At 42.4% G+C, this 26,867-nt stretch overlaps 1 protein-coding gene across 1 annotated transcript; it reads left to right on the top strand.

Moving 5' to 3' along the window:
- The first annotated feature begins 1,723 nt into the window (after positions 1 to 1,723).
- TECPR1 (tectonin beta-propeller repeat containing 1) lies at positions 1,724 to 26,266 on the top strand. The gene is made up of 25 exons (XM_058849810.1): positions 1,724 to 1,978; positions 4,580 to 4,812; positions 6,485 to 6,667; positions 7,144 to 7,266; positions 7,929 to 8,054; positions 9,551 to 9,725; positions 9,822 to 9,922; positions 11,240 to 11,341; positions 11,765 to 11,910; positions 12,744 to 13,261; positions 14,014 to 14,159; positions 15,102 to 15,257; positions 15,754 to 15,903; positions 16,535 to 16,692; positions 17,346 to 17,473; positions 17,580 to 17,682; positions 18,333 to 18,429; positions 18,804 to 18,883; positions 19,186 to 19,242; positions 20,697 to 20,871; positions 21,760 to 21,895; positions 22,197 to 22,289; positions 22,926 to 23,032; positions 23,490 to 23,609; positions 24,295 to 26,266. The coding sequence occupies exons 1-25, from the start codon at positions 1,855 to 1,857 to the stop codon at positions 24,487 to 24,489; spliced, it is 3,732 nt and encodes a 1,243-aa protein (XP_058705793.1). The 5' UTR covers positions 1,724 to 1,854; the 3' UTR covers positions 24,490 to 26,266.
- Positions 26,267 to 26,867: the final 601 nt, after the last annotated feature.

Below are 26,867 nucleotides of genomic sequence, written 5' to 3'. Positions count from 1 at the left end.
CCTCTTCCCTCCACACCTTTATCCCTCGAGCTGTCTGACTCTCCAGATCTTTTGGTTTGGAAATCCCCGGTTTGTCCTTCACTACAGATCCCAGCATGGCCTTTTCACCATGGCAAACACTGAGACTCCGTCCCATGACAGTTTCTGTGCAGTAGGGAAGGGTTAGCCCTATTTAATAGGAAGGGAGGGAAAAAACATAGAAAACAGAAGTCATTAAACAATTTGCCTCAAAAGGAAACAAATTCTTGAAAGAGATGGGAACACAGATCACACTACACCAAATCCAAGCCAGTGCCAGCATCACACTATGGTGAGGGGGTCTGTGCCTCCTGCCTTCTGTCTCCTTCCTCTGGTTCGCAGGTGACCCATCTGGAAGGGGAACATCTTCTGCGGGCTCTCTTGCTTACTTTAACTATAGCAGTATAAATATTGCATGAGGCTTTTGAATGAAAAATCTTAAGACACAAATGCAATGCAGCACTTCATCATTAGGGGAAAGGTATTTCCTTAAAATGAATATTAAGTAACAAGGAAAAAATCCTTCTATTAAAGAAGTGAGGTTTGGGAAAGCATGGAAGAGCCAACAGCAGGAAACCTCTCTGAACAAACCCCCTCTGACCAAATTACTGCAGCAAGTCAAGTGTCCTGAGGGCTCAGCCAGGAAACAACCCAGACACAATGGCTTCACTCACACAGGAATCATTCTAGAGAATTTCATGTGTGCATCAACCCTCCAAACCACAGCCCTCCACAGACCAAGACCGTCTGAACCCACAGCCCACAGGAAAGCACAAGGCAAACATATTCTCATTAATCAGCAACTAGAAACTCCGCGGGCAAGATTCATAACTGATCACCAGTTCCCTTTGAAAAATGTCTTGCAATGCTTTTTCAACTCCTATACTGGCCTGCAAGATATATGATGGTCTGGGATACTTTTGGTGCAGATATTTGAATGGACAGGTGTGGGAGTCCTTGCCTATATTTTTAGGTTTTCTGTCTCACTTCAAAATGAACTGGAATGTGATGGCAAAAGCTGAGATGTACAAGCAAGCAGTTTCAAAAGGAGGTTATCATTTGTAGCAGGGTGAGTGATATCTTGTAATAAATGTTAAGCAGCACCTTTGGTGTCACCCAGGGAAGGAGGATTGTTACTGTGCTCCTACTCTACTGCCACAAATTGTGACAGGAAAGGCTACCTCCTTCCTTACACCTCAGGCAGGGCATTTACTGATGCACCACAACTTCAGGCAAAGGCTGTTTTCCCTCACTCCGGCTGCAGCCCCTGCTCACTCTGAGCAGCCGGACAGGCGGATGGGCTCTGCCTGCACGAGCCCCTTCCACAGAATCACAGCATCACAGACTGGGTCACGTTGGAAGGGACCACAGTGGCTCATCTGTTCAATCTTCTCGCTCAGGCAGAGTCGCTCTAGGGTGCATGGCACAGGATGGCATCCAGACAGTCCTTCAATATCTTCAGCGAGGGAAACCCCACACCCTCTCTGGGCAATCTGTTCCAGTGCTCTGGAACACTGCACAGTAAAGTTGTTCTTCCCCATGTTCAGGTGGAATGTCCTGTATCAGTTTCTGCCCGTTGTCTCTTATTTATTGCTCGGCACCACCGAGCAGAGCCTGGCTCCATCCTCTTGACATCTCCCTTTCCATATTTCTACACATGGATGAGGTTCCCTCTCAGTCCTCTCCCGAGGCCGAACAGGCCCAGCTCCCTCAGCCTTCCCTCAGAAGCTCGGCTCCAGTGGCTGGCTCAGCTCGGTCGCTGTCCTGGAGCTCCCGCAGGGCCCGCCCGGCGCTCCCTCAGCCAGGCCCCGGCCGTGACGCGCGCGGCCCGCGCCAATGGCGGCGGCGCTCGGAGCCGGTGTGGGCGCGGCGCTCCCCGCCGGCCGCGGCTCCGCGGGGCCGCCCTGCCGGGGCGCGGCGGCTCCTTCCGCCGGGAGCGGCGCCGGGCGGCGGGAGGCAGGTGAGGGGCGAACCCGGGGCCGGGCCGGAGCAGCGCCGCTCGCTGCCCGTGGGCCGGTGGCGGGCAGGGCAGGGCAGGGCAGGGCCGGGCCGGGCAGGGCAGGGCAGGGCAGGGTGGGTGGAGATCGGGACCCTGCCGCCCTTCCCGCTGGCTCCAGCGCTGTCGGAGCAGTGGCGGAGCCGTGGGGAGGTGCCGGCACCCCCGCGCAGCCCCCGCGGGGAGGGCGTGGGGGGCGCCCGGGGCGTTTCGGGAGGCGCCGCCGCCGCCGCCGGAGCCCCGCGCCCGCCTCCTGCCGCAGCCCGCGGGGAGCGGGGCTGTGCCCGGCCCGGGGCCGCCCCAAGGCCCGGGCGCCGCAGCCCCGCACGGCTCCTAAGCCGATCCGGCCTTAATGCCCGGCCGGGAGGGCCCCGTGCGGGGCTGCCGGGCGCGCTGCGTGCCTGGGCGCGTTTGTGGAGCGCTCCGGGATCCCCGCAGGCTCCGAGCGGCGCGTCCGTGGCTGGACGGGGGTACCGGAGGAGTCCCCGCTCGGTTCGTGTGACACGGAGGAGAAATGTGTGCGCGGTGTGCCTTGGAACACGTCGAGTCCTGGGGTGGTTCACATCCTGCCACCGCCACGGCCTGAACTCGGGGACAGGGCCCTGCTCTCCCGAGGAACATCATTGTTTTTATTATATTCAGGCAGTTGGGAATATTTTTCTTGAATTCTGTAGCAATCAGCATTATGCCAGGCCACTGGAAATTTTAATTAACAATATGTTGTCTTCATTTAGGCATTTTAGTTCTGTCCAAAATTACCTGGCTGAGCTGCAGGGTGAGGAATAATTCAGAGGATCTGATTTTTTACAGGCCCCTGAGAATACAACTTCTGCCTTCACTGAAAAGCACATAGACAAGCAGCACTGAACATCCTTCGAGATTGGGCAATATTTGTCTTCGTCTGCAGCACAGCCAGTGCAAAGGGGCCTAAAGTGAAGTCTTAAAAGTTTATAATCCCAAGTGCATTTGGGATTTTCCCATGATTCCCCAAACACTGTCTCAAAAGTTCAGCTGAAAGAATATGTAGAAACTCTCACTTGTCGTGGCTGCCTTGAGAATTTTAAACCAGTTGCATTAGCCTGTGTTATTTTAATTGTCCCACCTTTTCTTAACTTCATAATCCTTGGAACTTTCATCACCTTTTCCCAAACTGTTCCAGGTACTTTTCTGCCTGCCTGGACTGTCATTCCAGGTACAGGCCTTCATTTATATTTTTGCCTCTCTTTAAGAAACCCAAGCATCACTTTTATTTGTTAACTAGCTAGGTAACTGTCGTTGTTGCATTATCCATAATGCTTCCTTTACTCCAGACTCTCTGGCATTCTGGTTGCTGAACTGCATAATATTTTCTTCTGTTAAAAACACTGCTTTGGAGAATTTTAAATGCTAATACTGAAGGGTTGTTTTCATGGCCTTTATTTTCCCAGTGGTACACACACACACACACACACACACACACTTTTCAGCTTATCTTCATTCCCTTCCATTCCATTATTCCATGTTACGTCCTTCTGTACTCCACTATAGGAAGACATAAAGAAGGTAAATGGCTGATCCAAGAGCAGACAAACATGCATGCATTCAAAGTGCCAGGAACAAAGAGGGAAAAACGGTCACAACCAGAGGATTCATTTTATTTATGCTACAACCAATAGAATTTTGCTCAGGCCTTCCCCTCGTACCACTCTCTGCTGCTTTTGTGTTTTCTTATCACTGTTACCTGTTGAACTTCATCTGTTGGATCCAGGTTTTTAGGTACTTAGCAGCAGAATTTCTAGGAAACAAAGACTCCTGATATATTGTCCCTGGGATCCCTTGGGAATTTCCCGTGCTGTTCTTTGACCCAGCTGTGTGAGATTCTCCAGTTTCTCCACTGCCATACACAGTGCAAGTCAGTCCCTGTGTGCCTCCACTTGTATCACAAAGCAGGCAGGCAGCTCTCCTTAGACTCTTGTATTAAAAGCAGAATTGCCATTTGACAGCAAAGAAGAAGTGTTCCACACTGACTCCAAACAAGAATTCCTCTTTCACTGGTAGCTTTGGTCTTTGTGGTTTTCTGAACCCTAACTCTAGGCATAACCCTAACCCTAGGTGGAGCAGTAGAAACCTCATGAGAGTGAAGCTGGTGCCAAGCAGAAAGGTGTGGAAGGAGCCACGTTGTGGCAGTCCTGTGTTCCCCTTGGTCTGCTTTTTGTAGCTGCAGAGTCCGTGGAGCTCTGGGCTTTGTGGTTTTCTGAACCCACATCTGAACTAACGTCTGTCCCCAGCCTGCCAGAGGTGTCCTGTTTATTTCTGAGCTCTTGTAGGATGGACAGTAGTAGATGGGCTGGTAGAAAGGTCTTTCTTACAGCTTTTCAGGGATATCTGAGAGGTGTGGACTGCACAGCTCTGACAAAGAGATCTAGCTACCAGCTTTGCACAGGCTCTTTTTAAAAAATCATCACTTACATCTTTTTTTAATTTGACTGATGATGGTTCAGAGCATGACTGATCTGCAGGATAAATGGTTCAAGATCCATTTTTGTACCTATCATTTCCAGTAATAACCTCTTTTTTGCCTTTCAGATATGGCCATGCCCAGTTCCCTTTTGTGGGCTGTTGACATTTTTGGGAGGGTTTACACTCTCTCCACTGTTGGGCAGTACTGGGAGCTGTGTAAGGACACACAGCTGGAATTCAAACGGGTCTCTGCTGTCAAACAGTGCTGCTGGGGAATAGCCTGTGACCATCAGGTGTACACCTACGTGTTCTCAGGAGATGTTCCCATCAGATACCAGGAGGAAACCTATGAGAACCAGGTATGACAGGTACAATACCTCTCACACTGCCACTGCTTGGACTGACAGCACATCCTACATCAGTTGTCTCAGTGTGTTTTTCTCACAAGAGGATTAATAAGTTTTATTTGTTTTCATTTTTACCAGAAGTTCCTGAAGAGTACATATATATGCCAAATACCAGGTTATTCTTGTAGTATTTAAATTCCCAAAGGAGTTACACTTCCCTGCTCCTAGCAAAAGCAATGCCAGTGTGAACTCCAGCTCTGTGTGAGCCATTTCAGACTGGAGCATTCACCCTTTTCACCAAGTGGTTTCCATTTCTCCTTTCCTTAGTGACAAATACACAATTCCCCTTAGAAAATGTCCCATGTAACTTCCAGGCAACAAAGATACATTATCAGAAATATATTATTCTTTTAAAAAATGCTACTTCTTAGTATTACAAAGACTTCTCTAATAAATGCATAACTTTCCATTGAAGTACAGTGTTTCCAACTTTTTTACATAGAAGTGTTAAGGTGATCCTTTCTATCTGATACACTTCAAACTAATATCTTTAAAACAGTATTTTAAAGGAAACTTATCAAATTTGGTTTTAAGTTAACCAAAAGTTAATTGGGAGAGAAAATTGATGGATTTTCTTGAGCACATTTCTCTGATTTTTAATGGGCAATAGATTGAATATAAATTGGGAAGACACATTAACTTACCTGAATGGGCAAAAGTACAACAAATTAATTTTATACATTATTTAATATTGATACAGCTTTTCAGCCATTTAAGAATGTTCCTTTTATTGTGTAAACATGTTATTTAAAAATGCAAAATTAAAAATTTTATTTGTTACTTTAAAACTTTTGTTTTGTTTGTTCTAGGTACTGAAAAATGGAAAACAAAATACTAGAAAGCACAAAAAGAAATATTCTACAGGAGCTAATAACGACAAAATTAAACTGAAATAGTTTGCAGATAATGTGAAAGGCAATTTAGACAGATTTTTAGTAACAGCAAATAATATTTTGTGTAAAAATTACGGATGGATTTTGAACCACTCATTTTCCATGTGCCCTAAAACATAAGACAGTATTAGAGGACAGATTTTGCCAGTATTTCTATAGTATGTAGGAGTGTGGGGGGGGAAAAAATAGAAGTATAGGTGAAAATCCTTGTGTTATCAGTTCTGTAACTAATTCAAGGTAGATTAGGGAATAAATATACCATAATATCCAGGGGACATTTGCTGATACAGTTCTCTTGACACCGTTCCTGGCAGAGGCAGTGCTGTTTTTCTAGTGCAGACAAGATATGAATCATCTTTCTCTGGGAGTAGATTAGAGATACCAAGGCCATCCACACAGCATTACCCTAATGCTACAGTGTCATGGTGCCATACATCACCAAAGAAAAAAGCCCTGTGCCTGGTAAAATATAGCATCAGATGGTCCTGTTTATGTAGCTGAAAATGACTTGGCTGGGGCAAGTTCTGCAGTCAGCCCTCCTCTGATACCGAACAAAGCTTCTTCCAAAGGCTGTGTCAGGGAGGGGCTCATGCAGTGAACACTTTCTCATTCACCCCAGGAATTTACTCCTCTTCTGCTGCAGAAAATAAGAAATGTGTCATGACTCCCTGTAGGTGTCCAATGAGATAATGTGATCTCAAACAAAATACTTTATTTATTATTTCTGGCAGCGCTGGAATCCAGTTGGTGGCTTTTGTGAGAAATTACTGCCCAGTGACCGCTGGCAGTGGAGTGATGTGAGCGGGCTAAAACACCAGCAGCTTGATAGTTTCACACTGCCTTCACCACACTGGGAGTGGGAGTCTGACTGGTATGTGGATGAAAATATTGGAGGGGAACCAACAGAGAAAGGGGTAGGTGAACAATACCCAAAAGATCTATTCTGGGAATCCTTACTCTGTAAAATTAAAGAAACTTTTATAGAAGTATAAAATAGTCTAAAAATAAAACCTCTTTCTGGGAAATAGCTCAACTCTAATATAGCAGAAAGAAGGATCTTGTTTGAAGGCTTTTGAAGTCTACAGGAGCTTCTGTGGAAGCTTTTTTCTTTTGATCAGGCCACAAAGTTCTGGCAACTGAATGCCATTATTATTTAAGGTCTTTACTATGCAGAAAGTAAAAATGTTTTACTGTGTCTTGTTTTGTGTATATCATCCAGAGGAATTTGGGTATGATTCATAAATAATTTGTGGAATTAGCTGATCTGTTAATCAGAGCTGTAGAGACACAGAGTGACTTGTGCTGCGACTCTTGTCCAGAATTGCTCTGAGTTATGACTTCAAGCATTCCCTTGATCCTGTTTTTCATACAAGAAAACCTCTATTTGCAGGGCTGGACCTATGCCATAGACTTCCCCAGCACCTACACAAAGGATAAGAAATGGAATTCTTGTGTCAGACGCAGGAGATGGATCAGATACAGGAGATACAAATCACGGGACGTTTGGGCAAAGGTTCTGGATCTCTTTTAAATATTAAATAAACTGATTGTCTGAAATAATCAATTATAAGTGCAGGGAAGTTAATTTTTTATGACTTCTCTGTAGGCTGGACTTGGATTCCTTCACTTCCAACTTGCTATTCTTGTAAGCATAAGTGGAAGGCTGGGATTTTTCATAGAAACCTGTGGTAAAAAGGTGCCAGATCTCATGGTGATGCAACTAGAGATGGATGTTCAGCTCTTTTGCAAATTTCAGATCAACTTTTTAACTTCCTTTGGTTGTGTGACAAAGCACTCTCGTTCAAGGTGGTACCTGCCTTGCATCATTCACAAGATATGTCCTTTATCTGTGTGAATAACTGTTCTTTAGTAATTGGTGTTCCATTTTAAGAACATAAAAATTGTAATTTTTGATCTTTCAGCTTTCCAATTCTGTATGCACTGTTCTGTGAGTAAAAATTTCCTTTAGTTAGGGTGCAAAACAGGCTTCTCCATGCTGCCTTGGCAGCGTTTCCCCTCTCTGCATATGGAGGCCTTGAAGGAGAGGGAGAATCTCCATCCTCAGCCACTCTAGGAAGTGATACATAATCAAGCTGCAAGACACAAGTTATGCCACCAGCCAAGTCACCTGTTTGCAGTGATTCCTCTCCTCAACCTTCTTTCCCTTTGCTCCAGATTGTGTCCCATGATGAACCAGACCAGCTGCCAGACCCTTTCAATGACATCTCCATCGGAGGATGGGAGATCACGGACGAGCCTCTCGGCCGCCTGTCAGTGTGGGCAGTTTCTTTGCAAGGAAGGGTATGTGTGTGTTCCCTAAGTTTTCTAAAAAAGATTCCTAGTGAAAAGGCGTTAAATACTTGTAAAGGAGGGCAGGGTTGTTATTGTCTTATATTGGTAAGGAAATGCACTGCTTGTGCATCTGGCAGAGGATGAAGAGCTGCTTTGGGACTACATTATGTAACGGCTTGTGTTGTAAATGCAAAGGCTTAGTACCTCTAGGGTTGTTGTTTATGGAAGCCTTTAACCTCTATGTACAGGTGAATCTTGAAAACTTGGGCTGAGTAGTATCTTAAATCTTGAAAAATGCCTACAATGCTGACTGTGGTGCTGGGAACCAGCAGAAGAAGCCTTAAAACCTGACAAAGGTTCTAGTGAAGCATTGTGCTGTGCCTTTGGGGTGGAGAGACAGATTCAAGAGTTTTCAAAATGGTTTTCTAAGACTGGAAAGTGGTCACCTCCTGACCTGGCAAGATGGCATCCAGCTCTGAAATGTTTTAATTTTATTTTTTATTGAAAACTATACATCTTTCTCTGTTGTTGGTTTTAGGCCTCCCATGGGGTCTCCTCTTTTGCTCAGTCCTGTGAAAATTTGATTCTTGTTTTTCTTCCTTCATCCTTACATCATGTACCTGATATTCCTTTGTGTCTAGACAGTTTCTAACTTGTGGTCTCACAGGGCAGAATGTAATACTTTTAACAGATAGCCCAAGCTTTCAGTCACATTTGGCACTGCCTGGAGAGGCAAGCAATCTTGGTTAAATTGTTTAAAATAAAAATTCCCTATTCCTCATACTTTCTAGTAATACGTGACAAGCCTCCCAGTCTGCAGGCCTACTCAACTGCCATTGTAAAATGCTTTTATTTCCCAAGTGAAAGTCCCTGGGGAGATAAAGTATTCCTAAAAATGATGATTTAGCACTCAGCAGTCATGCTGTGGAGCATTCGTATGACTGCCACACATGCTTTCTGTGTTTGACCTTCCTATCTGACTGTGATCTACAGAAATTGCACAGTCCAGGACTAGCAAATGGCTGGATGTCACCAAAGGCTGCACAGTGAATGGAATTTTTCCCCCATATTGTGGCAAGCTCTGTTCAGTGAAAGTGAGGTCAGGCTGTCAGCTAACAGTAACATTCTTGTGTTATGTGTTTGTTCACTCTTGGTTTATATAACATGCCCTGAAACACACTGAAGTGGTTTAAATGTTGAAATATACACAGAACTTGTAGCATTAAGTTACTGTAACCAATCCAGATGCAGTTCCATGATAAAAGCTGCTCTGTAGAACAGCCTCCTCCCTTAGTACATAAGGAAATAGCTTCAATTGCATAATCAACATTAAAAAAAAAGTACCTTTAAAGGTCAGAGTGCCATACAGTACATAAAAGAATCCTGTTGTTAAAGGAGAGCTATTCTTTCCAGTTTGTCTTTACTCTTGTCTCAATGGTTTCATTGTTGTAGTGATATTATTTTTTTCTTATTTCATTTGTTTTTGTTTTTTTAAACTTGTTTAGGTATGGTACAGAGAAAATGTCTGCCATCACAATCCAGAAGGTTCCACGTGGTCTTTAGTCACCACTCCTGGTGAAGTTGTACAGATCAGCTGTGGCCCCTATGACCTCCTTTGGGCAACTCTCTGGGAAGGGCAAGCTATTGTGAGAGAAGGAATTGATAGGAATAATCCTCAAGGTAAAGTTTGTTAAATCTGGCTGGAAATCCCTTTGATTTGTATAATGTTGAATAAGAAACTAACCTACAGTGCCTTCTGGGTTCTGTCTTTTGCAGGAATTTCCTGGAGTACTGTGGAGTCTCCAAGCTCTGAAAATGGGATCATGCATGTCTCCGTGGGTGTTGATGTGGTGTGGTGTGTTACAAAGGATAGAAAAGTAAGAGGGCTCATGTTCTGCTTTTGCTTTTTTCTTCCCTTTCCCTGTGTGCTGCTCTCAAACTGGAGTGTAACTTGCAGAGGAAGCACTGGTGATTTGGACTCTCTATCCCCATGGTTTGGGGAATTCTAGTTCCCCTTGCTGTTACGGGAATGCTCTGTGGTTTGTGATAGTTAAGTTGAATTTAAGGAAGACTTTTTTGCTTTTCTTTTGGAAGGAATTTTCTAAACCCGAGTAAGACAGATTTGGCAGGTGGGCGGGGATGTTGGTGGGTATTGGATGAGAAGCCTCTTCTAAAGGATATTAAGTATTAAAATTGAAGTGACTCCTGTTTCCACAAGGAATGAATTTTACATCAAAAGCAGCAGGAGGAGTATCCTCATCTACACTTTCCTGAATTATGCTGTTTTTTCCTTCCTACTGCAACTGTTCTCTCTTCATCAGCCTTTTAATGTGGGTTTTTAATTAGCTGAGATATCTCTTATGTGGATGTGTGATTACTTTCTCACTGGAGTTATAACTTAGAATGATGGAATGTCTCAAGGTGGAAGGGACCCATAAAGATCACGGAGCCCCATTCCCTGCTCCTTCACACTGAATTCAAAGCCAGGCCCAAACTCTGTGCATGTGCAGCAGTTGAGTTTCTCTGGTGTAGTGAGTCACTACTTGTCAGCTGAGCCATGGTAACAGGCTGTGCCCAGCCTGCTCCATCTGCCAGATAAATCCACTGTAATAAATGGAGATAAGCTGGTGCATTTTCCTTTAGATCTGGGATTCAACCAACAGCTTCTAAGGGAGCTGCTTGCTACTATGACTATGTGGATATATGCTACATACAGAGTGAACTTCTTCCAGCTGCCCAGCCCACAGACACTTCCAGATTAGTAGTCAGATCTAAGGGGAGACAATTTAAAGAGCTGTACTGCTAAAGACATCGCCCTGACAGTTCTCTCTGGCAGCCCTGCTTCAAGGATTTGAATGTAAGAGCACTATTTAGAAGCTCATTCAGAGTGGTCAAATATAGCCTACATGTTGATAGTAATAGAAAGTATTTTTCCAATGGCTTAAAAACTAACTCTGTCACAGAAACTCCTACAAAGAAAGTCTCCTTTTTTGGCTTTTCTGGCTGCAGGTGGACACACAATGTGGGTACTATTGGGAGAATTGTTTTATCTTTATCTGATAAAGAATCAAGGAAGTAATTGACTTCTTAAGACAATGTGGCAAGTCAGTATTAGAGATTAAGACTAATCCACTAAAGAAACTAAATTCCTGCTAGAGCAGAAGGAGAAAAATTTAGACTTTCTGTTGTTGTAGGTGTGGTTTAGAAGAGGAGTGAACTCACATAATCCTTGTGGGACAAGTTGGATTGAAATGGTTGGAGAAATGATGATGGTAACCGTGGGCTTAAACAACCAGGTAAGAGAGCTGGGGAGCAGCTGAGAGGGTATTTACATTCCTCTCTAAAGGGGAATGTTACCTCTAAGGGGTATGTTCCCTCTAGTGCAGGAGCTGTTCACATGTGGTGAGGGCTCTCAGCAGTGCCAATAGGGCTGGCTGGACAAAAAGGCTTAAACTGCTGGGAGGGAAAATGACTAAGTTCTGCAATTCTGCACCTGAAGGTGACAGCCAGCACATCTTGTATGGCACAGGGAGGTGCAGACTGGTTTTGGTCCAGAATTTTGTTCTGCATCTACAGTGTCAGCATTAAGGAAGAACATAAAAGGAAAACACCATGGCCAGCAGTTTTCTGTGCTCAATTCTGCACCACTGCACCTATTTTGTATCTGATACCTACTGCATTCCAAGCCACTTCCTTCACCAAGCCCTTTCCCTCCCTAGGTCTGGGGAATCGGCTGCGATGACAGAGCGATTTATTTTCGTCAAGGTGTCACACCAAGTGAGCTCAGTGGGAAGACGTGGAAGGCAATTGTGTCTGGCAGAGAGAGTGACAGATCTCAGACTGGGAGCTCAACAAGTCTGCTCAGGTACTTCATTAAATATCTGCTCAAGACTTTGTACAGCAAGGGTTTCAATGCTAGGAGATATTTCTTGACATTCAAGGGATACAGACAAGGAGGAGTGGGGAACCCATCTCTAATCATTATGTATGCCAAAAAGCATTTGCATTTTTGCCATTAAAATTAACAATTAAGCAGAAGTTGTTGCACTCAGAGAAGAATCTGAACCTCCCACACTGGAATTCACTGCATGCCTGCAGTAAAGCATGTTCCTCTGGGCTTTATTATCACTATCTGGAACTAGACTCTTATTAATAAGAGAAGATGTTGTTTATGATATACCACAAAGGAGTGTCAACTCCACTTAGGAATTACTCTTCCTGAGTGTCACTGTACGTTTCTTTTCCTAGGGAGCTTAAATCAGTTACTCCCCCTGCCTTCTGGCCTCTGGGCTGTACCTCACATGCCAGTGGATCTGACTTGTTTGAGCCAGAGTGTGTGCTGAGAAGTTCCCTGTAGCAAAGACAAATCATAAAGTTAATAATGGGCTTTAAAAAATCCTATTCGTTATTTCATATTCAGAAAATGTGATGTTTTCCTGAGAGTTGTAGGTAGCCAACACCACCAATTGTTTGAAAAGATCAATAAAATTCCTCATATGTTTCAGATTTACTAGACTCATAGTTTTGCTAGATTTGTATTGGACCCTTTCCTCTAATGATAGAATTTGACATTTAAAAGAGAAGTCTGCTGTTTCTCTCCTACAGTGAAATACTGTCAGTTTCTGTGTGTCTGCAATCTAAGGCCTGTGCTGATTTACAATGCTTTGGATGATAATTAATTATCTATTTGTCCTTCAGTGCTGGCTGTTTCTTTACTGATGATATTCAGAACCAAACAAGCGCGGTCATTCAGGGTGATGCAGATCCTTCCTCTGATACAGAGCTCCCCGGCGTGCCCACGAGCCCTGCCAGCACTGCCCTGCTGGGAGCTGCAGCTGCTGGGAATGGCCCAGCCAGCCAGGCTGAAACATCTGCACAGCTGCCTGTGGATCCTCTGCACTCTGAGCAAGGAGAAGCCACTGCTGCTTCAGCCAGTAATGAGAAAGATAACCTTGAAATGAATAAATCTCCTGGAAACCCAAATCCTTCTGCAGAACTGCAGTGGATAAACATTGACTTGAAGGAGGCTCAGAAGCACCCAGTGCTCTCTGTCAGCAGCTTTGCAGACACATCCAGCCTCTCTTCCCTGGGCGTGTTCTCGGTGGGAGCTGAAGAGCAGTACGGAGCCGATGAGCACCCTCTGTGGGCCTGGGTGTCTGGGGGAGGCTGTCTGGTAGATCTGCACAGCCCACTCAAGTGGTTCACTGCTCCATCAGGTACTGGCCAGTCACCACAGCACACCTCAGTTCCAGTCAAAGCTCAATGTGCTCTTTAGGAGAAATGCTGGTTTGGTTTTTTCTGTGCAAAGCCATGGTGCAAAACTTGTGCTAACCCACTTTTTCTTACTGCAGTCTGTTAATAGGTTCATGTCTGAGCATAGTGCTGCAGTATTTAGCTGTAGAGCACTTGGGGCTTGAGATAAATAAATGTGAAAGTGATATTTTCTCTTGAGTTCCTGTAGCAATTTTGTGAAGTAATCTGTGCTGGATCTACATCTCATTTTTAATTGTACTGAAACTGCAGCTTCGGGCAAAACAGATAATATCACTGAGCAGTAACAGGAAGGAGTGAAAAGGGCTCTCTTGGGAGATGCAGATGCAGGCAGTAACTGCCTCACTCTGCCATTCCTATTGAAGTGGGTAAAATAAACCATGGACTGTGGCATCCCAGTATTTAACAGACTAACTTATGATGCAGTATATTATCTAATTATCTTGCAGTTCAGTGACAAAACCCTCATTTTTATAAGGTTATGGCTTTAAAAGCCTCTATATAATCATCTAGTGATCCTATTTCTATGTATCATTTATGAAGTTTGGCTGTAATACACTGATTCCAAATTATAATCATTATAAAAAGTGTTAGACTGGATCGATCCAGTCTGGTGTTCAAAGGAGCTCAGTGTTTTACCTTTCACAGAACTGTACTCAAAGCTCACTGGAGTTTATTTGGTTTGGTTCTGTCCTAGGTTTGTCATCATCTGTGCAGTCTCTCTCCCTGTCCATCACTCCTGCACAGACAGCAGCATGGAGGAAGCAGATTTTTCAGCAGCTCAGTGAAAGGACAAAGCGGGAACTGGAGAATTTCAGGCACTATGAGCAGGCTATTGAGCAGGTAAGCAGTGAGGACATTTCTCTCTTCTAAACACATCTGGGAGTCAATAATACATTCCTGACATACTGATTTGAGCTTACTGTCAGCTTTATATTCTTGCCCTTACTTCTGTCTATGACAACTTTCCTGGATTATTAATATCTGAGCTCCCTGTGGGAAATTAACAGCTTGTCAAACATGGAGCAGCAGTATTCATCTAAAAGCATTATCAGATAGTTTTATTTAGGAAGAAACAAAGTATTGGTCAGCATTATTTGGTACTGTGAGACCTCAAATCCTCAGAGAAATGGTTGCAACAGCACAACATTGTATGAATTATTCCACCACAAGATGAGGCATCTTAATTGAAGCAGTGACTCAAGTAGGTGAGCTTCCCTCTCTGTGGCCATTAGGACTAATTTAACTTGCGTAAATAAACGCTGCACACGTCAATGGCAGCACATAAATAGCAGCCGTTTTGTTTGATGTTCCCTTTGTTATGACTCCTTGGCTCTTTTCAGATTCATTCATATTTTTGGTCCCTTCATTGTTAATTGCCAAATGACATCTGGAATTATCTGATTAAAACCACTTGGAGTCCAGGGCTTTAATCAAGTTTAAAAAATTATGTCAAAAGTTTTTAAACTCCAAAGAGAGGTTGTATTATAACAAGAGCAAACTTGATTCAGTTACTGCCTGCGTCCTACTGCATTCTTGCAGGGTAAAAATGTTAGTACGGTTGTATACATGCTACTTCAGTATCTTTTTATCTACTTTTTTGAGTTTTCATACTCTGGTACACTCTGTATGTGAATGTGTGATACAGGTGTATGAATGTGTGATGAGGTGTGATACAGACTAACCTGCAGCAGATACAACTTGTGGGCACAGAAACAGCATCTGGGAGAAAGAAAAAGAGTCATGCAGTTTCTTTATTCCTGTAATTTTGTGTTTGCCTTGCAGTCGGTTTGGGTTAAAACTGGAGCTTTGCAGTGGTGGAGGAACTGGAAGCCTCATAAGTGGATGGACGTTCGAGTTGCACTGGAGCAGTTCACTGGGAGCGATGGGATGCGCGACAGCATCCTGTTCATCTATTACATGTACCATGAGGAGAAAAAGGTGTGTTCAGCTGCAGACCTCTGGGAGAGCTGCTTTTGGCAAAGGGAAACAGTTTCTTTAAAGGAGGCAAATTATGGCATGCCACTGTTCTGAGGTTTGGGAACCAAGTCAAAGGTAACAGCAGGTACCAACAAACTGCATGCAGGCTTTTCTGAGCTGTGTTAAGGCTGCGTCAGAAATACCCAATCACAAACCACTCACAGTGCTTAAACCATCAGTTCCGCACTAGTTTGGAATTCTTCTGGAAGTTCAAAGTGTTCTTGATTGTGAAGAGCCCAGCTTGGCTGGACAGGGTCCTCCCAAGTAGGGTTAACTGCCTGCAGGTAATAGGAATCAGAGGTAGGGCATGGCTGGAAATTGAGTCCCATTCCCTCTGTGCCAAGAATTGATTCTTTGCTGTCCTTGGCAAGAACGCCTTGTTTGTAGACCTGAAGTGTGAAAATACTGGCTCTGGGGAGGGTTTGCCATAGTCACAGGTTTTTTTCTCTTGTCTTAGTACATCCATGTGTTCCTGAATGAAGTGACCATTATAGTTGAAGTGCTGAATGAAGCCAAGCACTCCTTTGCACTCTACACACCTGAGAGGACGAAGCAGCGATGGCCAATCCGCCTGGCAGCCGCAACAGAGCAAGAAATGCATGACTGGGTAATTCTGGGCATCTCTCATTTCAAGCTGGCAATGTCTGCAATAAAACACAGAAGCCAGTCTCTGAAATGTCAGCATTACACTTAAACTCTTGAGGCTACTCAGCTGTCTTTTAAGTTTAGGTATTTAAACCATCCGATCAAACATATTTAGAGGCATCTGAAGCTTGTTATCTCCTCTGAAGTCTGCTTGCTTTCTGGTGCTGCAGTTATCCACAGCAACACCAATATTGCTTTTCATTCTATTCCTATCTCTGGATATAGATTAGGGTAGGAATGAGTTAGGAGTTGAATTAAGTTAGTGTTCTTCTGCTTTGGTAGAAGAACCATTCTCTGTTGTCACTGTTCTAGAGTCTTTTGTACAGGCAGACAGGCATAGATACACTGGAGCAGGGGCAAACCTGAGAGATGCTTCATCCTGATCAGCTCCTGCAAACCACAGTGGTTCCAGTGGTTGTATAATAATTTCTGAACCACTGAATTCTAGTGCCTTTTGAGAAAAAGCTGCATATTCACTTTGCTGATTTGCAAGAACGTGCAGAGGTAAAATTTTGTTTTACAGTACTGAGCATCTCTATGGAAATTTTTGTTCTCACTGTAAATGGAAGCTTTTTTTGCCTCTTGTTTTGTAGCTGTCTTTGCTGAACATGTCTTGCTGTGAAAGCAGACGGATTCAAGGCCCTCCTTCTCACCATGCCATTTGGTCAGTTACTTGTAAAGGAGACATCTTTGTTAGTGAGCCAAGTCCTGAGCTGGAGGCCGGACCCCAGCTGATGCCGTGTGATCAAATGTAAGAGGCCTCTGAGGTTATTCTTTCTGCATGGGATGCCATCCAGCAAAGAATGTCCTGTCAGTTCAGTGGCTTTGATGGGCTATTGGAGTGTGTAGAACACTGCAGATGTCTCACTGACAGGGTTAATGGCTGCCTTTCTACTCATGATTGCACGTGAAGAAATTCACCAAATCATATTTTAATTTTCAGATGCTGGAGATATCCTTGTGATTTCAAAAGCCTTTCTCACTGAAATCCCATTTTTTGTCATTGCATCTTTAATGTCATAAGAGATAGCCTAAACTGAAAGTAAATCTAATCACTGTGATTGGAATATAATTTGAGCTTTCAGTTTTATCTGAGTCAAGAAATTTGAAATTCTCAGTCCTTCATAGACACTGCAGTACAGGAGCAGTTTCTCAACAGTTTTTATGACAACTGTGGCAACATGGTACTGCAAACCCCTCAAGCAGAACAATACCATCTGCTTTTTGGTAGCTGTTCAGAGGGAAATGCTTTCAACTGGCAGCTGCTTTCCCTTGCAGGTTACACAGTAGTTGGACAAGTTGAGCAGAGAAGGTGGCCTGTGCTGAAGATTATCGGGTTGTTGGTGGGAAAAGCACACATTCCTGAAGGATGTGGTGTTGAGTACAGTGTCCTTTTCCTGGCAGGTTCTGGCGGCAGGTGGGAGGTCACCTCCGGCTGATCGAGAGCAACAGCCGGGGCGTGGTGTGGGGCGTCGGCTACGACCACACAGCCTGGGTTTACACTGGTGGATACGGAGGTGGCTTCATCCAAGGTACAGCTTGGGAGTGAGAAATAGAATCATCAGTGGCTGGTGGAATTAAAATGTAATGTCTTCGAGCTTTAGCTTTACTCTAATCCACATTGTTTATTCCTCACAGGACTGGCCAGTAGTGCTGATAACATATATACACAGTCAGATGTGAAATGTGTTTACATCTATGAGAACCAACGGTGGAACCCTGTCACTGGATACAGCAGCAGGTTATTTATGCAATTTATTCCATTTATTTACTTTCATACTACTACTGTCAAATAAAAAAATAGCTTTGTTCTAGCTTATTGGAAGAGTTATTACACTTACTCTATCTTCAGTCTCCTCCAACATTCATAGTTAACCTATGATGGAAGGAGCAATGTTTCTCAATCTAATTTGTAATTATCCATTCAAATGCGGCAAAACACTGCAGATTTGTGCTTTGTGATTGCAAAAAGTGTGCCTACTTGCAGTATCTTTCACTGTTAAGGCCAGACAGAAAAGTAATTAGCATCTATATACTCATATTCATATTGTGCTAAATACACTGGGTCTTTGAATAGCATATTTTAGCAAAAGTATTGAAAAATATATATCAACATATATGGGATTCACACTCCAGTTTTAAATGGTAGTGAGGAATATCACTCTACAGAGAAAAGTTTACATAATCCTCAAGTTTGGTATAACTGGAAGCTATTGTACAGATTCTTTCCCATTGTGCTTACCACTCACATGATATTTCTAAATAAGATTAATGATAGCAGTATTTTGTGTGTGAAAGCAGGAAGTGCTACAAAATGGATTTTCTTTCCTCCCCTTTTAAACTCCCTGTTATAAATGACCTTGCATTCCGTGTGCACTGTTCCACCACCAGAGGTCTGCCCACAGACAGATACATGTGGAGTGATGCCTCTGGCCTGCAGGAATGCACAAAGACCAACACCAAGCCTCCTTCTCCACAGTGGTCTTGGGTAAGTTTTGTCTTACAAATTTTTCACAAAGGAGTCCAGGCTTAGCAAGTAGGCTACAAGACTTCAATTCAAGGGGCCCAGATTTTCTTCTGGGATTTGTTGTAATATTTAACCTTGTTTTCCCCATACATAACTAGCAATAATCTTCCATAGTCAAAAGAATGTTAGGCACTGAGTGGGGTTTTTAGTTTAATATGACTTAGATCCTTTTCTCTTCAGCTGAATTAAAAAGATTTGGGAACCTCTGTATGTATTCCAAGTATTAGGTTTCTAACAAGTCACTGCTCTCCAAAAGGTGGAGGTAAATAGAAGAAGAGGTGTTTATGATACATTGGGTGTTCATTGTTATTCCCAGTGTCCCCGTTTGCCCACAGGTCTCGGATTGGTACATTGACTTCAGCCCAGCAGGCGGCACAGACCGGGAGGGCTGGCAGTATGCAGCTGACTTCCCAGCGTAAGGAAACTCCTCTTCTACCAAATCCCAGACTCCAGTCCTCACTCCTTCTCATTTCTGGTTTGCACATTAACTGCCCTTTGAAAAGGACACAACACTGCCTCATTCCCCCCATTTTTGTGGGCATGCTGATATTTGCAGGGAGGGAGGACAGCAAAGTGAACTTGGCAAACTGTCACTTGAAGAATTTTCAGATCAGCAGGGGTGCCTGGTGGGCAGATGGAGGCAGTGCTCTCAGGCTGGCACTGACACTGGAGATGCTCTGACATCCTCATGAACATCATTTAAATCTGTTTTGGTAGGTCCTACCATGGCCACAAGACAATGAAAGACTTTGTCCGACGGAGGCGCTGGGCAAGGTGAGGAACCTCAATATAAATAAGCTTTGAACTTGAATAATTGCTCACTAAGTCTGCTTTAGTTATGAGGTGAAGAGTCTTGTCAGCCAGTCAACAAAAGAAAAAGTAAAGAAACCTGAAATTAATAACCCAGCAGAGAAACTGATGATCTTTAGCATTATGTCTCTAACTGTAAGTCTCTGTGGGTAGTTACCCTATTGGATTTTGTGGGATCTGTAGGTAAAAGTCAGACAGTTCTTTTCTATATCTGATTTTCCTTATGATAAATGATTAAGGAATAGTAGACACTGGGTGTATTAGTACATATTGGGTCGCTTGTAACTGCTGCTAATAGGCCTTTTATATTAATAGTTTCAACTTACGAATTCCACATACTCGTTTCTGGGCCACATATAGTCCAGCCCCATTTCAGTCAGAGGAAATGTCCAGGTGGAACCTGGAAAACAGCAAACTGCCACTATATTCTATAAGATGGAGAAGTCTGTGCATTCCCTGTTTTTCCAACTTTTCTATGCTTTCTATACTAGAGCATCTATTATCTGTGCTAATTAATTGCTGTGAACTTACACACTGCTGGGTTTGGTACTGATGCTACAAAGTATTTTGCCCTTTGTACAAAGCTTTGAAGTGAGGTGAGGTTCTGAAGCATGAAAAGTGTTACTTCACAATATACAGCAAAACAAACCCACTAAATCAAAATGGTGAATTGAAATAAAATAAGCAACCTGAGAAATACCTCTAGTCTAAACACTTCCTCTTGTTTTAACTATCAATTGAAAATTGAAAACAAATAGGGAACCACTCAAGGTTGTTTTTTCAGAACTGGAAAACAGAGAAATATCCTGATTTTTTTTAGGACATTCTTCATCCACAAAATTACTGTGGTGATGATAGAGTCTAACATAATTTCCCTAATAAACAGCACTACTTCAGTGCAATTTCCACACAAAAAGTACACAAAGTCCCAGCATGACTTATCAAGTCGGTCAGTTAGAGCTGCTTTGCCTCTGCCTACCTCAAGATGCTACATAACCTTTTAACAGACCAACCAAAAAAGAATTGCAAAGTTATTCCTTTAACCAAGACAGAGGAAGGAATGATCTGGGTGTGGAGTTCTTTCTGTAATTTATTATCCTGCTGTTTTCCAGTGCATCTGAGAGAGCTATGGAGCAGTGTAGCACCAGTTGCAGATTTCTTGGGTGGTCTTGGTTTTATAAAGTAACTTTAAAAAAAAACCAAACAACGCAAACTTTGAGAAATCAGTACTAGTTTAAATTTTAAAACCTAATGCAAAACATGGTTGATTGTTAAAAACCTCTTTCAAATTAAAAATACTGATATTTAATGAAAAACACTGCCTAATGAAAAGACTTTAGGACTGGAAGTCAACAATAGACTGGGAAACCAGTTATAGAAAGTATACTTCTGACAGGTTTGGGTTTTTTCTGCTTCAGAAAATGTAAGATAGTCACCAACGGGCCATGGCTGGAAGTGCCTCCTGTTACCCTGTGGGACATCTCCATAATTCCCAGTTCAGATGCAGATGATGAAGAAGCAGTAGCACTGTGGGCAATCAGTGACAAAGGAGATGTGCTCTGCAGGCTTGGAGTGACACAGCAAAATCCAGCTGTAAGGCTCCCTGTTTGTTTTTACTGCTTATTGATGTATTTAATGCGATATGAAAGTACACACAATCACACAGGGCCCTCTCTCAAAGCACCTCGATATTTTTCATCCCTTTGTGTCCCAGATTTGGAAGTCCCTGTCCATCAGCTATAGCACAGTTTGCTGCCCACGTTCCTTAGAAGAGTGCTTCTCTTGCATAATATACCTGAGCTTGTGCCATATCACCTGCAGGAGCCTCTCTCAGCTCCTGGCCATCTTCTCATGAAGCATTTTAGTTCTACTTTCTGCACTGGCAGCTTAGTTCTTCCCTTTTTGTTTGTTTTCTGAAGTTGTTGATAACAGGTGTATCCCACTTAAAGGAATTGCTGAGGAATAGACTCTCTGAAGCATGGTCTCAGTCTAGTGCCTCTTGATACCAGTAGGATAAAAACCAGGAAAAACTTCTAAGAAAATACTTCAGTAGAATGTGGAGAAAAACTACAAGAAAACAAAAAATATTTACAATTTTTTTTCCCCTTTCTGATCCGTAAGGCAGTACAGCAGTGAGATCTGGAATACTGGGTCTGGAATGTGAAATGCCATATCAGTTGACTTTTGTGAGGAATTAAAAAAAAGCTCTAGTCCAGTTGTTCAGAGACATGCAGATGCCTAAAATGCAGTGATTTTAATAGAAAAGGCCCTTCATTGTCCAACTTAGTGATTTTCAAAGAGTTGTATATCCAAATATATTTGAGGATAGGCAACCTCATTTCTGTTCAGTTGTAAAGTTATGTAAGGTTTATTCTCCAGAATATTTTTCACTATGTTGTTTTTTTCTTATTTGGTAATCAACAATATTTTCTCATGGAAATTTTAACCACTGCTTCACAATTCACCTCCCTGATTTGTTAGGGAACATCCTGGCTGCATGTGGGAACAGATCAGCCCTTCATTTCCATCTCCATTGGAGCATTTTACCAAGTGTGGGCTATTGCTAGAGATGGTTCTGCCTTCTACCGGGGTTCAGTGTCTCCAAACAAACCTGCAGGTAAGAACTTGTACTTTATCTTTTGCTCTGCTCCACTGCCATGTCTGAAAAAGTTCAATCTGTTTCCCGGCCTTTCCCATTGCTGTGCAAAACAGTGCATACAAATAATACAATAATTATAGCAGTTAATTTGCTATGCACTTGTGTAACTTAGTGTTCATTTGTAAAAAACAATCTGTTAAAAATATATGAAGTGTGATGTCATTCACAGCTTTCCTGCACAGCAATGTATTTCAACTGCAGACATTTCCATGGCTAATTCTATTTTTTCAAAGCTTAACTCAAGATTTCTGACCTTTAGGTGACTGTTGGTACCACATCCCTTCGCCTCAAAAACAGAAGTTAAAGCAAGTCTCAGTAGGACGAACATCTGTGTTTGTCTTGGATAAAAATGGTAAGGATTTAAAAAACTATTAGTCAGTGCTACAAAAAGTACATCAGTCTATACCAGACTGATTTAAAAAGGAGAGGCGAAGTTAGAACTGGACAGATGATTACTGCTGCTCCAAAGGGAGTAATATTTCATATTGAAGGATTTGGAGTAGCAGTGCGCTTAAGTGGTGCTTCTGAAGGTTGGTTGCTGTTATATTTGATAGTGCCCTGGGTAACAACAATCCAGCATCTGTGCTCTGTGGGGGGAAGACACAGATGAACATCAGAGAATTGCATGGCCGGGTTTTGTCTGGAATCCTGCTCCAAAAGAGATAAATCATGAAGCACCTTTTGTACAAGAAACAAGTCTTTAACACCAGATTCAGAAAGCTTAATCTCATTTGCTTTTGTTTTCTAGTGCTTAGTTCCTTATATGAACATTTTTTCTTACAAAACAGAGTATTTGCTATTTTTATAAACAGTAACTATAGAAATACAAATTCCAAACTGGGAACTTCATTTTGTCCATCTCTTTCACATATTAGCCCAAACTGCATTTCCCCAGAACACAGAAAGAATTAATTCCTGATTTATGTTGTCTACAGCACTTCAGACAAACAGCCATGCTGGGCTGTAACCAGCACTCTTTGTTTTACAGGCAATCTTTGGTACAGGCAGGGTATCACACCCAGCTACCCTCAAGGATCTACGTGGGATCATGTATCAAACAATATCCGTAAAATGTCTGTAGGGCCCCTGGACCAGGTGTGTATTAAACTTCCTCCTATCTCATTAGTTTATTAAAAATTATGTAGGACATACTTTAGTAATTATATATTCTTCAGCCTTACTTTTGTTTATTGCACAAAATGTTGGTCTAAATGCTGGAATGTGATAGCAAGAGAAAAGTTAACACCAATTAAATAGTGATACAGCCAAGCCCTCTGCTGCAAACAGCCTCATTAATTTTTTTTTCTATTTTTTTTAACAAGGCTATATGTTTTAACAAGTCTTTTCATATATTTAATCTCTTTCCTGCCAAGTCTTATCTGGCAATGTTTTAATTATAACACTGCTCTATAGTTTGTTTGGGTTTCTCTCTGCCTGAATTAGAGTATTTTAAGCCTACTTAAGAAGAACACTGATTTTTGGAAGGGGTCAGGCAGAGATTTCACATCTGGGAAGAGCAGCACATTTTACTGCCTCTCTCTGCTTCCTTGAGGTGTGGGTGATAGCTGACAAAGTGCAGGGCAGCCACAGTCTGAGCTGTGGGACCGTCTGCCACCGGACTGGTGTCCAGCCCCTGGAACCTAAGGGCCTCTCCTGGGATTATGGTATTGGGGTAAGTGCTGGGGGCACAGAACTGCCTGAAGTGGTACATCCCAATGTCTGTGGGCTCTCAGAGAAAGGGAAGTGCCATCCTGCCTGGCTGGCCTGCATTGGAAAGCTTGGATATATCTGCAGGAAACAGACATTTTCCTTCAGGTTTAGGTTCCTTTTTGAAGTTACTATAATGGGCTGTGCAGTTGTAGCTGAGAAGTTTTTATTTGCATTTGATAAGTATTCATCTTAAATAGGTAATTTAAAACCTACAGTGGAAAAACTAGTGGAGTAAGAGCCATTTAAAAAAAAGTGGATTCCTTCCTGGTCTGCACAGGATTATTCCTCATTGTTGTACTGTGTAATAATCTGAGTGTTTTGAGAAAGGCTATTTTAAGGTTTTGTCACCTTTTAAGTTTGTGGAATATCTGGAGTGGCTCTGTTATGAATACCTGACCCTACTAATCTCAATTCCCCATGACAAAAAACAACCCTCAAGTTTACCACCTCTATAACTCCCCGTCAGGGAGGTCTACTGTGTTTTGTTTCATTTTACAAGGAGCCTTTTTTCTGATTCATCCGAGAGCAGGGTTACTTTCCTCATGAACAAATAGTATAAACTAGCAGTGCACATAAAGCATCACATCATCTACAGCACTGACAGGGTGATGTTTCTCCTTTTGAATTTCTGTATCCCTTTTTCACAGGGTGGGTGGGAGCACATTACAGTCAGAGGAAATGCAACAGAAGCAGCTCGGGGTGCCGTGCCTGACACCGCTGAGGAAAACCCAGCAACATCAAAGGAGGGAGAAGATGAGAGTAAAGGGAAAACAGAACACTCTAAGACCCCTCTGATGGTCAGTGAAAGTCAAGAATTGGACAGATATTCTGTTAACTGTTAGATTGTTGCCATCTATGTGTTGCTAACAAGCAGCAGGCAATAGTTTAAAAAGAAAGAAATGCCTACTGCTTGGAGAGAGAAACCTGACATTTTTGTGCTACTAATATGTTTGACTGAACTGGACTTTGCAATGGGGTATTTTAAGTACTGAATCCTTCTAATTCATCCTGTGTAAAATGTGACTTGATAGATTTCATAGTTTTGTCAAAGCAGGCAAGGTTTTTAACCAGTGTATTTCTGTCCTTTTACCATAGCTGCTATACACCATACAAATGTGAATATTTGCACCGATGATCACTGCATTTACTTCTTCTTTTTATGCTCCCTACATTTCTCTCATATTCACACATCTTGCACACTGTCTTTGAGATTCATCTCTGAGTACAGATGATGTTTCAATTTGAATCAACTGCAGGCAAACACAGCTGGTCCTGTTTGTGGAGCCCTTACACATGCACAGAGCTCTGCCCATGGGAAGGCTCCGTGTGTAAGGGTGGACTTGGGTCAGGCTGTTCTTGCTCCCATCAGCAAATCAAATTCTCTACAACTCTGCTTAAGCTGCAGTTACCAAGCAGTGCCCTTTTTTGTTGTCTTTGCTCACAGTGAGCAATGGGTTAATCAGGCAGCAGAACCCCTGGTTTCAGGGAGCCACTGGAGAGCCCAGTCCTGGTCAGTCGGGCTCAGCGATGTCTCGCTCTGAACTGTCGCTGCAAGTGCTGGGAAATCGTGTTCTGCCTTCAGCTGAACTGACACTGGGATAACTGAGGTACACAGATGCCTATGTAAGGAGGCTGGAAGGCACCAGACTCTGCAGGTGTTCAAGATCACTGCAAATTATGCTTTCATACTGTAGAAGTCAAGGGAAGGTCTTAAACTCTGACTTTACAGTGGTAGGAATGTAGGACTGATAGCAGTAGAGTTTGCCAGTGTACACTGATGGCAGTTCAGAATGAAGCTCTGCTCTTCATTTTGAGTAAGTGATTTATTTATTCATCCCTTTTTCCAATATGAAACCACTTTCTATTCTCAAAAAAAGTTTTCCTGACTTATCATAATTGGACACTACATTAATTTCTCCTCTCTGTGTGTGACTGTATATGAAGCTATTTTTATATGATGAGCAGTTTGGTGTGGTCTCAGTACTGTATTTGTAGAAGAAAACCTTAAGTTTGCACGTATTTAAGGAATATATTTGGTATTTAATGCCAAGGAAAGCACTGTTTCCAAGTCCAAATGTGAATGAAGACTGAAGATGCTTTACTGTTAAAAAAAGAACCTGTTGATCTTTCCAGTATGTGATTAGATTTCTGGTTTATACATACATTGTGGGACAACCATAAATAATGTGTTGCATTAATTACCATAATAGGTTTTGCATAACTTGCACAGTATCTTGTCCAAATAAATAACGTTATTACTTGTATTTTTAGAGAATTATTAGGATTGTATTTTTTTCTGCATTGTATCAAGATTTTTCCTTTTAATAGTCAGTGTTTACATCTTCAACAATCAACCTGATTGCATACAATAAGCTTTATAATGTACCTTTGCATTTTTCCCTACATTGCCAAGTTTCACTTACTTTACTGTAAAAATCTGGGTTTAAGTGAAAAAAAAAGTTTTGCGTTGTTTATGTTTGAGTACTAAGTATTTGCCTTCTAAATATTATTTAGAAAATTATTTCATTAAAAATTATAATGTCATTGTTGTGGCTAGTTAAAATATGAAAAAGTGACTTTAAACTGAAGCAATTTTGAAAAATAAAAGTAATTTATCAGGAAAAAAAAGCTTCTTACAAAATCCCTTTTGACATATCCAAGAACACAGCACTTTGCTACAAACTACCACTGTGGAACTAGCAGTTGTAATTCCATAAAAATGCCTGTCCTTAGCCTCACTATGCCTTAGGAATGGCAGTGTTCAGAGAAGGGGTAACTTTCACCTGCCTCCTTGGCTGCTGTATTTATAGCTATATATGTATATATGATGTGTAATTTTGGGCATAATATTTGAAATGCCTCTGGTTGCATAGAGTCAAAAATAGGCCCAAGCCCAAGCAAAAATGCCCAAGCAAAAATGCCCAAGCAAAAATGCCCAAGCATTGAACTCTGCATGTTTAGGAACAATATCAGCATACTTGGTTCTTAAACTGCAATTCTTCATCAACAGCACTGTTAAAATACTGGATTTTAAACTTGCTGATTCCTTCTTTCCACCAATGCAATCAAACACCAGTTCAAACATAACTATCCCACAGAAGCATTCCAGGGATGTTTACTAGCTGGAAACTCTCAGAAAATGACCTTTAAAGAATCCTACAAAAAAATTACCATAATCTACAAATGCTTGGTCATCACTTACTGTGTGACACACAGAGCC

The sequence above is a fragment of the Poecile atricapillus genome, chromosome 14, assembly GCF_030490865.1.
Source record: "Poecile atricapillus isolate bPoeAtr1 chromosome 14, bPoeAtr1.hap1, whole genome shotgun sequence".
Taxonomy (NCBI): domain Eukaryota; kingdom Metazoa; phylum Chordata; class Aves; order Passeriformes; family Paridae; genus Poecile; species Poecile atricapillus.
Note: the sequence above shows the minus strand (reverse complement) of the source record. Positions and strands in the feature narration are given on the sequence as shown.

What these genes read in the sequence shown, in the direction of transcription:
- TECPR1 (XM_058849810.1), top strand. Translation starts at nt 1,855, where the DNA reads ATGGCGGCGGCGCTCGGAGCCGGTGTGGGCGCGGCGCTCCCCGCCGGC. An exon ending in TGATAGGAATAATCCTCAAG is followed by an intron (nt 9,726 to 9,821) that starts GTAAAGTTTGTT and finishes TGTCTTTTGCAG; the next exon opens with GAATTTCCTGGAGTACTGTG. An exon ending in GTCTCCAAACAAACCTGCAG is followed by an intron (nt 21,896 to 22,196) that starts GTAAGAACTTGT and finishes TCTGACCTTTAG; the next exon opens with GTGACTGTTGGTACCACATC.